The sequence below is a fragment of the Musa acuminata genome, chromosome BXJ1-8 (assembly GCF_036884655.1).
Source record: "Musa acuminata AAA Group cultivar baxijiao chromosome BXJ1-8, Cavendish_Baxijiao_AAA, whole genome shotgun sequence".
In the NCBI taxonomy this organism is placed as follows: Eukaryota; Viridiplantae; Streptophyta; class Magnoliopsida; order Zingiberales; family Musaceae; genus Musa; species Musa acuminata.
In genome coordinates this window covers 19,307,764-19,323,529 of record NC_088334.1, presented here as the reverse complement: position 1 = coordinate 19,323,529, position 15,766 = coordinate 19,307,764, and the positions used below count along the sequence as shown (strand labels likewise).

The following is a 15,766-nucleotide window of genomic DNA, read 5'->3' as shown; positions in this document are numbered from 1 at the left end:
CCTCCACAACCGCCCAAAGCAATTCCCACAATTGCTTAAAAGATCGTCGCCAAATTCCACCGTCATCTCCACCACCGCAGATCATCCTTTGATCTCTCTGTGAATTGCAACAGGTTCTGGTTTCCTACCTTACTGCTGCTGCAATTTAGTTATCCATATTCGAAAATCCAAAAAAAAAAAAAAAAATCGTTCCTATATTGCTGCAAATTTCATCGTAAGTTGCTGAAATTTTTCGACGAGAATTCTGCTATCGCAACTTACACCAATTTTCTTGCTGTTACTGTCGAAATTTTCTTGATTAAATTGGACATCCTTGCTGTCATATAAACTGAGATATTGCTGTCAATTCCCTCCTCAAATCTCTCAAATTTTTTGTGGAGATTTCGTCGAGAAACCGCTGTTTCTTCGACGTTAATTATGCTCTTACAAGACAACACAATTCTGCAGCAAACTTTTACTGATTTCTATCAAACCTATACATGCCTTTAACCCGTCAACAAAAGAGAGATCTTAACATCACAGATTTGGAGTCATATACTATGGCATCTGAGGACGCAATCAATGCTAAATTTGAAGCCTTTGAGGCACGAATAGAGGATAAGATTCGGACTCTCCCTACCGAATTCAGTTTGGGCCGACCACCAAGCCCGAAGAAATCACATCAAGGAGAGAGCTCTAATCAATCAAATCATGCCCAAAGAGATGACTTCCAAGAGAGGGGAGGTTCTATGACCGACCCCAACTATTCACGCATGAGAGTGGACTTCCCTAGATGGGAAGAAGGAGACCCAATTGGTTGGATCTCGCGCGCGGAGCGATATTTTCGGTACCATAAAACTGCGGATGCATCCATGGTGGAAATTGCAGCTATACATCTTGAAGGGGATGTCATACAATGGTTTGACTGGTTTGAACACACTTATGGAGCCCTTTCATGGCGACAATTCAAAGAAGGACTACTGATCCGCTTCGGACCAACTTATTACGAGAACATTGACGGACAACTAGCAAAGATCCGACAAACCTCCACCATTCAGGAGTACCAAACCAGGTTTGAAAGGTTATCTAATCAAACTCATGATTGGTCTGAAAAACAGTTATTGGGGACTTTTATTGAGGGCTTAAAGCCGAAGATCCGGGGAGAAGTTAAGGCGCGACAACCATACACGCTTATGGCAGTCATCTCTTTCGCACGACTTCAAGAGGAGCGATTAAACCATGAAGCCCGGAGGACAAGGATCACTCCACGACCTACAATACTAAAGCCCTCAGTCCCCCCTACTATCAACCGAGTCCCTGCACCGAAAAGGTTAACAAGAGAAGAACTTCGGGAGCGATCTGCGAAAGGGTTATGTTGGCATTGCGACGAGCCGTGGAGCCGCGAGCATCGCTGTAAAAAAGGTAGACTTCTTATGATTGAACCAGTAGAAGAAGAGGTCATTGAACATCTAGAAGAGAGCCTTGAACATGAAGAAGAAGATATGGAAGAAGAGCCACAGCCGACCGACATTACGGTACACGCACTAGCCGGCTACTCAAATCCGCAAACGATGAAAGTTGGAGGCCTTCTCAAACAACAACCGATCACTATTCTCATCGACACGGGTAGCACTAATAACTTCCTGAATAGTAAGGTTGCTGCTCGGATGGCACTACATATTGAAGATTGCAGCAAGTTCGATGTAAAGGTTGCCGACGGCAGAATCCTAAAGTACGACCAAAGATGCCCGCAGGTGAAACTATTACTGCAAGACCAAGAAATTATCACCGATTTCTTCCTCCTACCAATCGATGACTATGAGGCAGTGCTTGGTATCGAATGGCTGACTACACTAGGTGATGTCTCTTGGAACTTTTCTAAATTAATTATGAAATTCTACTGTAAGGGCAAACAGATCATCCTACGCGGGAAGCGCGGAAGCAACGTTACCACTGTTTCGACCCAACGAATGGAGAAAGTTTTACACAAGGTAAATGGTGCCTTTTTGATGCACCTCCAGCAGCAACCAGAGGGGAAGAAAATAGAATTTGAAGATCAAAATCTTGCCCAATTGCTTACTGAATTTGCCGACATATTTGCTGAACCGCGCGGTCTTCCTCCTTCTCGACAACATGACCATCGAATTCCAATCCTTCCGGGCAAGCCACCAGCGAACACTCGACCATACCGATATCTTCACCTCCAGAAAGATGAAATTGAAAAGATCGTAAAGGAGATACTTGAAACAGGGGTGATTCGACCAAGTTGCAGCCCCTATTCCTCACCGGTGCTACTTGTTCGCAAGAAGGACGGAACTTGGCGGATGTGCATTGACTACCGAGCTTTAAATGGCATCACCGTCAAGGACAAATACCCAATACCAGTGGTGGATGAACTTCTTGATGAATTGAAAGGAGCTCGAGTCTTCACGAAGTTGGACCTCCGATCCGGTTACCACCAAATTCGAGTATGTGATGATGACATTCCAAAAACTGCATTTCGCACACATGATGGCCATTATGAATTCTTGGTAATGCCTTTTGGACTCACTAATGCTCCTTTCAAAGTCTCATGAATGATATATTTCGGAGCTTTCTTCGTAAATTTGTGCTGGTATTTTTTGATGATATTCTCGTTTACAGCCCTTCTCTTGAGACTCACTTTCAGCATTTACGGATTGTTTTGACGATCCTTCGGGAGAATACTCTTTTTGTTAAGCAACCAAAGTGCAGCTTTCTCCAGCAAAAAGTAGAGTACCTTGGGCATATAATATCAGAAGAAGGAGTGGCGATAGACCCAATAAAAATTGAGGCAATGCAAGGCTGGCCAAAACCTACAAACGTGAAATTACTACGGGGGTTCCTTGGACTAACGGGCTACTACCGAAAATTTGTTAAGGACTATGGGAAGATCAATGCACCACTCACTTCTTTACTGAAAAAAGATGCTTTCCAATGGTCGGACAAAGCCTCTGCTGCCTTCGACAAACTTAAAGCAGCCATGACAACGACGCCGGTGCTTGCGCTACCAGATTTCAATAGACCCTTCATCATTGAGGCCGACGCATCTGGAGTCGGAATTGGAGCCGTTCTCATGCAAAATGGTCGACCACTCGCATACACTAGCAAGGCATTATCTCCCTCCCATCAAAACATGTCAGTATATGATAAGGAGATGCTTGCCATTGTACACGCAGTAACGAGGTGGAGACCCTACCTGATCGGCCGGCGATTTCAAATTAAAACTGATCATAAAAGCCTCAAGTACTTTTTGGAGCAAAAGATATCATCCCCTGAGCAGCAAAAATGGGTAACCAAACTTCTTGGATTTGATTATGAAATTATTTACAAAAAGGGGAAAGAAAACGTTGTTGCAGATGCACTCTCACGGCTACCTGAACAAGCTAAGGTTTCAGCCATCTCCCTTCCTACCACTAGTCTCCTCGAGGACATTAGGGAAGAATGGAAAAAGGATCCAGAGATCAACAAGATCATAAAAAAATTGGAGGAGGATCCAAGTGCAATAGCCCACTACACTTGGGATTCGAGGGATTTACGCTACAAAGGTCGCATTGTGCTTATACCTGACTCCCCTTGCATCGCAATCATCTTGCATGAAATGCACTCTATACCTTCAGCAGGGCACTCTGGATTCCTAAGAACCTACAAAAGAGTGAAGCAAAATTTTTATTGGAGAGGGATGAAAAAAATTATTGCTGAATATGTGGCACAATGTGATATATGTCAACAGAACAAGGGTGAAACTGTGGCAAATCCAGGGAAGCTACAAACACTACCCATACCAGACTCAGTGTGGACTGACATCTCCATGGACTTCATTGAAGGGCTGCCATCTTCCAAAGGTAAAAGCACGATTCTCGTGGTGGTTGATCGACTTACGAAATATGCTCATTTTTGTGCTGTGAGAAATCCCTACGCTGCTGCTAGTATTGCCCAGATTTTCATAGAAAATATTGTTAAACTGCATGGGATGCCAAGGTCCATCGTAAGTGATCGTGACAGGATCTTCACTAGTAAATTTTGGACCGAGTTATTTCAGTTACAAGGCACCAAACTCAAGATGAGCACAGCATATCATCCACAAACTGACGGCCAAACAGAGGTGGTAAATAGGTGCTTAGAGACGTACCTCCGGTGTTTCGCTAGCGACCGACCAAAAGAGTGGGCGAAATGGCTTCCCTGGGCCGAATGGTGGTATAATACTACATATCATTCATCTACAAAATGTACCCCTTATGAAGCATTGTATGGTCGACCAGCACCTGTGATTCCAAAGTATGTAATTGGCTCGGCCAAGGTAGATCAGGTTGACCAAGAATTGATTGATAGGGACAAACTCTTACAACTGTTAAAAGATAATCTCTCTACCGCTCAAGCCAGAATGAAGCAGCAAGCCGACACACGACGAAGTGAAAGAGAATTTTCAGTGGGAGATTGGGTTTATCTTCGCCTACAACCCTACAAGCAACTCTCTATCAACACTCGAGCCTCCATGAAGCTATCCCCACGTTTTTATGGGCCCTATCAGATCACAGAGCGTATTGGAGCCGTGGCATACAGACTTAAATTACCTGAGAATGCCAAAATTCACCCTGTCTTCCACGTATCATGCCTAAAGCCCAAGTTGGGAGAACACGAGTCACCCCAGATCCAATTGCCCAACACAACTGAGGATGGAGTTATTCAAGCCCAACCACAGGCCATCCTCGATCGCAGGATCGTGATGCGTCGCCGACATCCCTCTACTGAAGTACTAGTGCACTGGAATAATCTACCACTTGAAGACGCCACATGGGAACCATATGAGGAGCTGAAGACCCGATTCCCTGAGTTCATGGAATCTCAGCCTTGAGGACAATGCTGATTTGAAGAGGGCGGGTCTGTTAGGACTCTAGCTAGGAGAGTCCTAATTGAGAGGGACATTCTGTTAGGACTCTAGCTAAGAGAGTCCTAATTGAGAGGGACACTCTGTTAGGACTCTAACTAGGAGAGTCCTAATTGAGAGAGACATTCTGTTAGGAGGTTTTTTCTTAGAGAAGAATTAAGAGTTGTAAGGGAATAGGAGTCTTGAGTATGAGTCATATTAGGAGTTGGTTAGAAGTAAGAGTCTTAAGTAGGAGTCCTATTAGGAGTTAGGGCTTAGAAGCCCTATAAATAGCCATGTATTCCTTCTCTTTTGATAAGCAATAGATGAATCTTTTCTGCAGCCTTTGAGCAGCAACTTGGAGGGAGGAACCCCTATAGAGTTCCAAGGAGGCCGATCCCCTAAAGAGATCAACCCCAAGTTTAGAATCTGCAAGGGTTCTAACACTCACTCAAAACCACTAATAATGACATAACTACCCCTGTAGGTGTGAAGTACGTACATCTTTTGTAATTACTAGAACTTTCCTCTTTCTCTATTTTGTTCCTCAGATTTCAGATAAATGTTATACTTACTGTAAAAGAGATTAGGATAGGATTTGAGACTACCCTGCACATCCAGACATTTAAACCAAAAATCTTTAAATGCAATCAAAGCAACTGATAAACAAGCAACCAAGACAGAGCGCAAAAGTGAAATTGCATAAGAGATTTAACAACTTCTGAAGTTTCTTTGGTGATTATTATAAATGCCAGAAGTATTGACAAAGTGGAAAATTAAGTAAATCACATCATCTTAACATCATGGGAAAATAAAGTATACCTCTGGAGCACCAGGTGCAATTCCAATAAGAACTAGCCATTTCTCAGTGGGATCACACCTGTAATTAATTATTTGATTGTTTGTCAAATTAGCAGCCCTATCAAACATCTTAAGAGGTTCTGCTTCACCTGCATTACAATAGCGACAATAACACATATTTTTACATTGTCATTCAACCATCAGATTTTTCATATAGTAATATGATAATATAAGTTATCTTGCAAGCAGCAGGTAACCTTCTATTGACCAATGATAGACTGAAGTTTGTGTAGCCAGACCCAACATCTTTGGAGTGATCCACTTCCAAAAAACAACCTGCAAAGTTATCCAACATAACAAAAATTAAGCTCAATAAATATCAAAACCACAAAATCATGTCCAATAGACTCATATGAAGGAATAATTCATCAACACATTTACCTGCTCAGGCATCTGATGAGATTTAATTTTGGTCTTTGCCTCAATATTGAACACCTGCAAGTGATCCTGAGTAGTTCCAGGTATTTGAGCTGCAAGTTCAACAGATTACAAGTTCCATCAGCAACAAAAAGAATACTTAAATGTAAAGAAGCCTGGATTCAGAAATGATGATAACAATAACAAGAAATTGTAATCTCCCAACTATTTAGGGTCAGCTAGATGGTGCTTTACCCATTCCTATCAACTGGATATTTAAAGACCTGCATAAAAGTTACTGCTGGTAGTACAGATCCAGAAGAAGTGGGACGTCGATCAGACAGAAAGTAACGAAATAGATACTCAGTACATCTAATGATGCAGAACTAATCTTATCTATCACTTATTTAAATAAATTTGATCAGTTAGGAATTATTTTTCATATGTCATAATTTGTCACATGATAACATCCAAAATAATTCTAATCTAGATTACTAGTTTACTCACAGAACAGAAAAAGAAAGAAAATCAAGATTGAAGATTTCAAATCCTGATTGAAGATTTTATGAAGATTGGTCTCTACGAAGATGGAAGCCTGTCAATCAAAAATATTATCTTCTTTGAAGGGAAGAATAGATCATATATTTGATTAGATGCAATTGTAAATTTTTTTTCTATATTTTTCTTATTTTCTTGTACTTGGCCCTATAAAAAGGACTAGAACATTATAATGGAGATCAACAAAAATGTATCATCAAATTGGGTTCTTCTCACCTTGTTTGTAAGTGGTGCAAGGTCACATTTGTTTTTTCAATGGCATAATTCCATCCTCCATGTACAAGACACATTTTTTATTATCTTTTGGTTATTATCCAGGATTATTCTACTGTTGCTTGTCCTATATTAGATTTCGTATCAGAATTTCTAATTTAGCCAAGATATTCTATCAGCAAGACCGATCCATATTTCATGAACTTGAGGCGAGTTCCTATACAGATGAAGCATATGATGTGGGACCAATCTTGTCCATCACTTATTTAAATAAATTTAATTAGTTAAGGGTTATTTTGCATATGTCATTTGTTGTCAAAATCCAAAATAATTCTAATTTATTTTCCTAGTTTACTTAAGGAACAAAAAAGGAAAAATATTAAAAAATAAGAAGAAATCATGTTATGATTATGATTAAATATTCCAAATCCTAATTGAAGAATTTTTTGAAGATTGATTTCTACGAAGATAAAAGTTTATGAATCAAGAATCTTTGGAGGGCAGAACAGATCATACATTTGACTTTATGCAATCGTAAATTTTTTACTTTTATATTTTTTTCTTGCACTTGCCTTTTCTGAAGGAACTAGAACACTGTAACGGAGATCATCAAAAATGCATGTGGCCACATTTGTTCTTCCATTGGTATGATTCCATCATTCACATGCGAGATGTGTGAAGGTGTAAGACTTTCATCCTTAGTGTACTCTACTTGAGCTAGAGCGAGTCGGGTAGTTATTATTTTTTTTTATTATCTTTCGATTATTATTTTTCTCTTCTATCTTTTCATTCGTCTATTAATAAAAATAGATTTGTTGCTCATCTATTAGGACCCTTTTTCTGAGCTTTTGAATAATGTTTATTGAGTTTGTTTAGTCCAGTTGTTTATTGAGTCGGTTTGGTTCAGTTAGAGTCAAGTAGAGGTTTATTTAATATTTATTTATTATTAGAGTTCAAGTCCTGATGGACTCTGGGTGGAACTCTATAAATAGGGATGTAACTGCTTCTTTTCAGTAATCTATGAAAAATACTATTATCTTTGGACAAACCCTAGGAGGCCGATCCCCTCGAAGTGATCAAGGAGAGCCGATCCCCTCGAAGCGATCAAAGAGGGCCGATCCCCTCGAAGAGATCAAGGAGAGCCGATCCCCTCAAAGCGATCATTATCATTCCCTTTTCTCCCATTTCTTCCACGAGGGTCTTATCATTTGGTATCAGAGCGACGATAAGACTTTAGGGTCTTAGCATTTGGTATCAGAGTGGCGATCCTCGGCGTTCTCGTTGTAGTTCGTCATTAAAAAAAACAAAAAAAATTGTGAGTGCGAAGCCAGCAGCCACTCACGCTGTTCCTTCTCAACCAAGAAGGAACATTTGCTTCCCGGCGCCGACCACCCCTGCTTCCCTTCTCCTCCACCGCCGGCGCTGCTCCCCGGCCAGCGCCTTTGACCACCGCTCGACCTCCTAGTTGCCCCATCTCGTTCAAAAAAAAAAAAAAACACGAGAGGAAGAAAAGCCGCAGCCACCCCTGCGTCCCCTACTTCCAGCCAGCCCACCCGCCGCTGCTGCTCTCCGGCCAGCGCCCACCATCGCCCCGCTTCCCGGCCGGCGACCACCGTCGCCGCTGTTCCCCGGCCAGGAGACGACGCTGCCAACGTCCATCCCAGCCCTACTGCCGCCGCCCGCCTCCCCTTGCGTCGCAGCGCAGCCACTCGACCTCTCCTCCTCGGCGATCGTTGGTGACGCTACTCCCAGCCGCGCCACCACCGCCCGCCTCCCCTTGGGTCGCAGCCGCAGTCGCCGATTGTCGCCCTCCTCGCGGCGACCGAAACAGGGCAACTCACGGATTGCCCTTGTTCCCAGCCGCATCACCACCACTTTTCCCAGCCGCATCGCCGCCGCTCGATCACCCGGCCAGCGACCTCTTCTCCTTGCGTCCCCATCTCGCTCGAGCGAGAAGGACCGCCGGCACCGCAGCCGTAGCCGCCGGTTGCCGTAGCCCCTCCTTGCAGCGGTTGCAGAAACAGAGCTTCCTCTGTTGCCGCTGCCCCTCGTCGATCGCAGCCACGCCTCGAGCGTCGTCGCCTTCCAGCCGACCCACCACCACTGCCAGCCACCGTGCGGCGACCGCTGCTCGCCTCCCAGCCGCCGCTCCCGTTGGCTCGGGTGAGAACGATCGCCGCCACTCCCCCTTGCTCTGCCCCCTTGTGACCGAGAAACAGGGCAATCCTCTTGCTGCTGCAAACACCGGTTGCCACCACCATCGCCACTACTGCCCAGCCAGCGACGATGCCGCTCGCCGCCCAGCCTACCACGACTGCTGCTGCCAGCCACCGCAGCCTTCACCTCAACCCCCTCGATCTGCACCGTTGCTGCAGCTCCCTTGCTCTGCATCTTTGCCGCAGCCGTCGGTTGCCACCACTGCAGCCTCAACCCCGGCCGCTTCAACGCCACCTCCCTCTTGTTCTGCCTCCGCAGCTGCAGTTGTTGGTTGGCATCACCGCAGCCTCAACCCGGCTGCTCGACGATTGCTTCCTTGGGTCACAGCAGTCACAACCGTCGCCTTTCAACCTCGGCGCTCTCATCTCACACAGTGACAAAAACACACGACAGCAACTCTTCCTCCATCGCAGCCACCGCAGCGGCGAGTCCTTGTCGGCGCTGCCCCCAACCACATCACCATCGTTGCCTCCCAACCCTCAGCAGCAGCGATCCCTCCACGCAGCGACTGCAACAAGCATCGTTGCCTCTCACCAGCGCCTCCTTCCGCAGTGTGATAGAAACATAGCAACGCTGCCTTCCATCCGCGTCGTCGCAGCCATCGCAGCAGTGAACCCTTGGCGGTGCTGCCCTAGCCGCACCACCATCGCTGCCTCCAAGCCCTCAGCAACAGCGATCCCTCTACGCAGCGACCACAACAAGCATCGCTGCTTCCCACGCGGCGACCGCAGCTACATTCCCGCATCCTCGCAGCAACCCTTTATTCCCATAGTGTTGCCACCGACTGCGTCACAACAACAGCACCGAATAGGGCAGTAATTGATGCCTTTAACCAACATCAAAAATAGGAGTTGAGATTACAGATTTGCAGTCTTACGAAATGGCCACCGATAACTTAGTGAAAGCACAAATGGAAGCATTGGAAATTAGAATTGAGAACCGGTTACAAGAAGTACTTAATGATTTCAAAAAGGACTTACTGGGGAGCCTTAGTAAATTTCAACAAGGTGGGAGCTCAAGTTCTACATTGCACAGATCTGGAAATACTAGAAAAGGGCCCCAAGATTGTGACACAATCTACTCATACATGAAGGTGGATGGACAGCTCTCAAAAATTTGTCAGACTTCTACAGTGTTGGAATATCAGAGTAGGTTTGAAAGATTATCAAATCAAGCTAGAGATTGGTCGGAACGACAACTTCTGGATACATTTATTGAAGGTCTTATTCCAGAGATCCGATGTGAAGTTAAGGCTCGTCAACCTCGCACTATGATAGCTGCAATCTCATTCGCACATCTACATGAGAAAAAAATCAACAGGGAAAATCATGGAAACAGAAGTGACAATAACCAGATGATCAGTAAGCCACCAGCCCTATCTATTCCCAACCAAAGCCTTGACACCCGAAGACTAACCCAAGAAGAACTTAAGGAAAGATCAGCAAAGGGCTTGTACTATGATAAAAAGTGGAGTATGGAGCACCGATGTAAACAAGGACAACTTCTGATGATTGAGCCAATTAGAGAGGAACCAGAAGTAAAAGAGTTGGACTCCGATCATAAAGGTATGAAAACTGATGAAGATATTGAAGACATCACACATACAGTGCATGCATTGGCTAGTTATGCTGACCCACAAACTATGAAAATCGGAGGAACTTTGAAGCATCAACCTGTCACTATTTTTATTGATACAGATAGCACTAATAATTTTATGGACAGGAAAGTTACAGCCAATTAGCCCACCACATTGAAGGTTGTGATATATTCGAAGCTGATGGATGGATTTTAACTTATGATAGCAAAGGCCAGGAATTTCTTGCAATGATTACTACACTGAAAGATCGACCTATTGCTTACATTGTCAAAAAGTGGAGACCATACTTACTTGATCAACGGGTTGTGATGCGTTGCAGATAGTCTATGGCTAAAGTGCTGAAAGAGAACCTCCCCGAGATTAATGCTGCTCAGCCTTGAGGACAAGGCTGATTTGAAGAGGGAGGAACTGTTAGGACCCTTTTTCTGAGCTTTTGAATAATGTTTATTGAGTTTGTTTAGTCCAGTTGTTTATTGAGTCGGTTTGGTTCAGTTAAAGTCAAGTAAAGATTTATTTAATATTTATTTATTATTAGAGTTCAAGTCCTGGTGGACTCTGGATGTAACTGCTTCTTTTCAGTAATCTATGAAAAATACTATTGTCTTTGGACAAACCCTAGGAGGCCGATCCCCTCGAAATGATCAAGAAGGGCCGATCCCCTCGAAGAGATCAAGGAGGGTCGATCCCCTCGAAGAAATCAAGGAGGGCCGATCCCCTCAAAGCGATCATTATCATTCCCTTTTCTCTCATTTCTTCCACGAGGGTCTTATCATTTGGTATCAGAGCGACGATAAGACTTTAGGGTCTTAGCATCATCCTACATCATCTAATATCATAATTAACAATATCAAAGGAATATTTTATGAGAATTGAGTTGTCTATGTTACTAAGCACCTTAAAGCAACATATACAAAGATTTTTTCTAGTTTAAGAAAGAACATTTGCCAATAGTTGGGATAAAAACTTCTACAAATAATCTCCTATGTAAAGCAAAATCCAAGATAATTATGAACAGAGTTGGTGCACTTGGAAAAAAAAATTCCTTTTTCCCATCAAAGGGTTTAAAGCAAGGATACAATAAGTCCCAAAGAAATGCAGTAGCTAACTTATAAACCCATTTCTAGGGAAATTCAGTGAAGATTCTGAGTTGCTAATTTCATACTCCTTTCTTATCCCTCTAAGACATCATCATCCAGAAAAATATAACATGGTTTCTTTGGTGACAGATCAACTACAATCAAACACAATGCTACAAACTCATGCCATGAAAGTAAAAGCAGTTTGCTTCATACTAAACATTTTAGGGATTAGTCATTTCATGGATTCTGATCGTGTACGGTATATACTATATTTTACAAGCCTGTATATGGAAAAATACAGCTCTCTTAATAATGTATTTGTATAAACTACTTAGTGCAAATCTTTCGAAGACTCCACTACGTCGAACCAATTGAGACATAGTTCAACACAACAGCTTTTAGCACGGTCCAAATTTTCTACTGTGTGACCAATTGCTTACTGAATAAGATAATGCAAACCAAGCAGAATCGATGATCTAAATTAATAAGCTAGCCAATGTTTCTAGCTTGTAAAAATATTTCATGGCTTCCATTTGAAAGTTAATGTGCTAAAAAGAGACTAAAGATGGCATGACATCAGACTGAAAATAGAACTCACTTCAGCAGAAATATGCAATTTGAGTAAGAAATGTGGAAGCTTATATTTAGTTCAGAAACCTTTAAGTGCAAGAATCCTGCTGTTGGGATTCATCAAAGCAGAGTCTGCTGTGATCGGCCTCCTCAAAGGCTGCATCGGCATGTTCATATCAACGATAACCACGCTATTCTGGGGAGAGGTCTCCCGAACGCATACGTACTTGTCCGATTCCATCGTGACATGCGTAAACGTAATGAACTGAGGATTGATCCCGATGCTCGGAAGCTGCACATCACATCAAAAACTATCGGAACACACAAAGATGGCATTTTTCCCGCATTATCAAGAAAAAATGTCAATGCCCCACGCCACATCAAAATCTACTGCGACAGATCGGAAACAAAACCAACATCTCCTCCGAAAATTCAGCAAGAAAGCAATCGGGTCGGAATCGACGAGAACTGAGAAAGAGCGGATAACGGGGATCAGAAGAGCGATGGGACTCACGGTCAGGGCCTCCCGCATCACGATGGGGGCGCTGGCAGCCGCCATGGCAACTGGATCGAGGCTCGGCTAGGTTCCGGCACCCGGACGAGGAGGAGAAGAGATATCCAGACGCCTCTTTTGATCTGGAGGAGCGGAACCCTATCGGCGATTCCACAGAGGGGTCGGGATGAGAGAAGTCGTCGAGATCTGAGACGCGAACGGATCTCACACAGTATATAAAGCGAACACATTATTTCACGATATGAAATAAAAAGGGAACTATTTTCGAATTCACCCCTACAGATGTCAAAATCACATAACTATCTCGATAAGTTAAGAAAAGATATTGCGTTTTTATGAATAAAACCCCATTTTATGCAAGTTTACTTAATTTTGTAAATGTTTTGGACGTAAATGCAAAATCCGAAGACATAAATCTCTATTTCCAAAGGTTACAACACGTCGTAAGACGAAAAAAGTTAATATACGAGACATTAATCCACTTGGTTACTACATAATTTCCACTAATAAAAACATTCCATATCACAATGTTCAAGTTTTTACAAAATTTTAAGTAATTAGAGAGTCAATAAGTGCAAGTTCTTCAAATTATTTCTCAAGATGATGATATAATCTGGTTGGTTAAAGAAACAGCAAGCGAGACTTGATCTGAATGTATTAGTTTTATTTTTTTTAAATGTTTATTTTTTTTAAAGAAATCTGATATAGTCCACAACGAACTTGTCAAAAATGTTTATTTTTTTTATACCAATTTTAATTGAATGTATTAGTTTTATTGACTTGATCTGAACTTTTAATTGGATTAAAACTTAGACATTTGGTTTATCAGATTTACTCTTATTTATAACAAGGATTTATTTGTTTCATTTATATGGTGGGAAATTATTTTTTAACGAAAAAAGATATGGATATATGTTGTTTATTTTTTAGCTAAAAAAAAAATTTTCTAGCCATTGATTTTTTTTTAACAACTTTACCTTTCAACCAAATCAACTTTATAAACCTAAAATATGTTAAGATCGAATCGGTACTAAGAGGGGGTGAATTAGTGCAGCGGATAACAACGTTGGCTTTGAAAAATCTTTGTTTTTATAAAACTGATATCGACAAAGCCCGTATAAGAAATATGTTTAACTTGAAAACATGTTTGTAAACATAGTGGAAGTAAAGCAAATAAGGCAGTTTACAATGAAGGTAAATAGTAAGAATAGAAATGCAAACCAAGTTTTATAGTGGTTCGATCATCGTGACCTACATCCACTCCATCGAGACCACCGGCATTCACTAACGATCTTCTTTCAACGGGCGAAAATCAACTACCCTTTTACATCTGATTCTCTTTTTGACAGATTCAGAAGAGAACCATTACACCCTCACTTACTCTTCTCTTAAACTTCACTAACATTTAGAGCTTTGAAAGGAGTTCTCACAATATTATAATAGTATTTTTTTTCTTTTTTACTCTTAATTCTTGTGTTATCTAACCAAGGATAAAAAGGGTATTTATAGACCTTAAATGGATTCAAACTTGAAGCCTAAAAGTGTCTCATCCCCGATTTTCAAGGTACCGGCAGTACCACCGCCTATGTTAGGCGGTACTATCGCCTATGTTGGGTAGTACTACCGCCTGCAGCACTGACATTGGGCGGCACCACCGCCTAGTCTGGTGATACCATCGTTTGACACTCTACCACTGGGCGGTACCACTGCCTGACAATCTCTCGGAGACTGTGTTTGGGCGGTACCATTGCTTGACATAGTCTCGGAGACCGTGCCACGATGGTTCCACCTATTAGGTCATTGTTTGGGCCTTTCACTTGATCCAACACTGTCACGTCCCCCCCCCCCCCCAATATAATTTTCATTTAGGAGGTGTGAACCTAACTCAAAATTGATAATATTATAATTCAACAAACAATCCAGGATCCAATCACACATTTGAGGTCACTAAGAAAAATATTCAAGTCATTCACCTCTACAATCCACAATTCACAAAACTTGTGCAGTTTATAATCATACATCATGTCATTAGATGATTCTTAAAATCCAAAGACAACTTAACTAAACCATAACCACATCAAAAATCTATAGTTGTGAGAATCTATACAATTACAAAACCAACATATACCACATGTTTATATCATTCATTACATAATTTTAACTTAACATTCCCAAAATCATAACATGAGAGGTACTTTTCAAATATTTACAGGATACATCAATCTAGATTTGTCATTGATACACACAAAAGGAACTTATACAACATCAATATATTAAGTACGAAAGATTTGCCCCAAAATCTTCTAGCTTCTCACTGCCTCAACCCAAACTACATATTTTTGCGAGTGATAAGCTATCCTGAAAAATTTATATATCAACGGGGTGAGCATATAAAGCTTAGCAAATGACTAACATATCTATAGCAAAGAGGACAGATTTCAAACAAATAAGGTATCAAAATACAAAGCAGAGATACAAGATGAAACAGTAGCATATTTTGTTTGAATGCAGAATTACAATGTTGTATCGTTCGAAGCACGTTTTGTTCATACAATTGAGGAAAGGTAATTGGAGCATATCATTGGCATAAGGAGCATATCAATGACATATGATAATTTCAAGGCATAACAAAGACGTAAGGAGCATTTTGGATATCATTGGCATATGAAACAGTTCGGAACATATCATTGGTGAATGAAATACTTTAGAACGTATCAATGGCGTATGGAAATATTTCGGAAGCATAAGAAGCATTTTAGAACATATCAAAGAACAAATACGAAATAGAAGCTCAAATGTCGTACTCTAGCATAGTGTATGTGAGGTTTAACTCAGTGGTGGCTCCACGCCATGATGAGTTCTCGACTCCATCCACAGGTAGCCCTTTCCTACTCGAGCCCTCTCATCCTGCCCAAGTGCTAGGTCGGCTCTGAATT

At 41.9% G+C, this 15,766-nt stretch overlaps 1 protein-coding gene across 1 annotated transcript in view; it reads right to left on the bottom strand.

Moving 5' to 3' along the window:
- LOC135587662 (clathrin heavy chain 1-like) overlaps positions 1-13,028 on the bottom strand; it is a 33,347-nt gene extending 20,319 nt beyond the window's left edge. The window contains exons 1-5 of the mRNA XM_065079300.1: positions 12,831-13,028; positions 12,404-12,608; positions 6,107-6,195; positions 5,923-6,001; positions 5,687-5,814 (exon numbers count right to left, since the gene is read on the bottom strand). Of these exons, the coding sequence (XP_064935372.1) occupies positions 5,687-5,814; positions 5,923-6,001; positions 6,107-6,195; positions 12,404-12,608; positions 12,831-12,875 (546 nt within the window). The 5' untranslated portion in view covers positions 12,876-13,028. The remainder of the gene's footprint in view (positions 1-5,686; positions 5,815-5,922; positions 6,002-6,106; positions 6,196-12,403; positions 12,609-12,830) is intronic.
- Between the last annotated feature and the right edge of the window lie 2,738 nt (positions 13,029-15,766).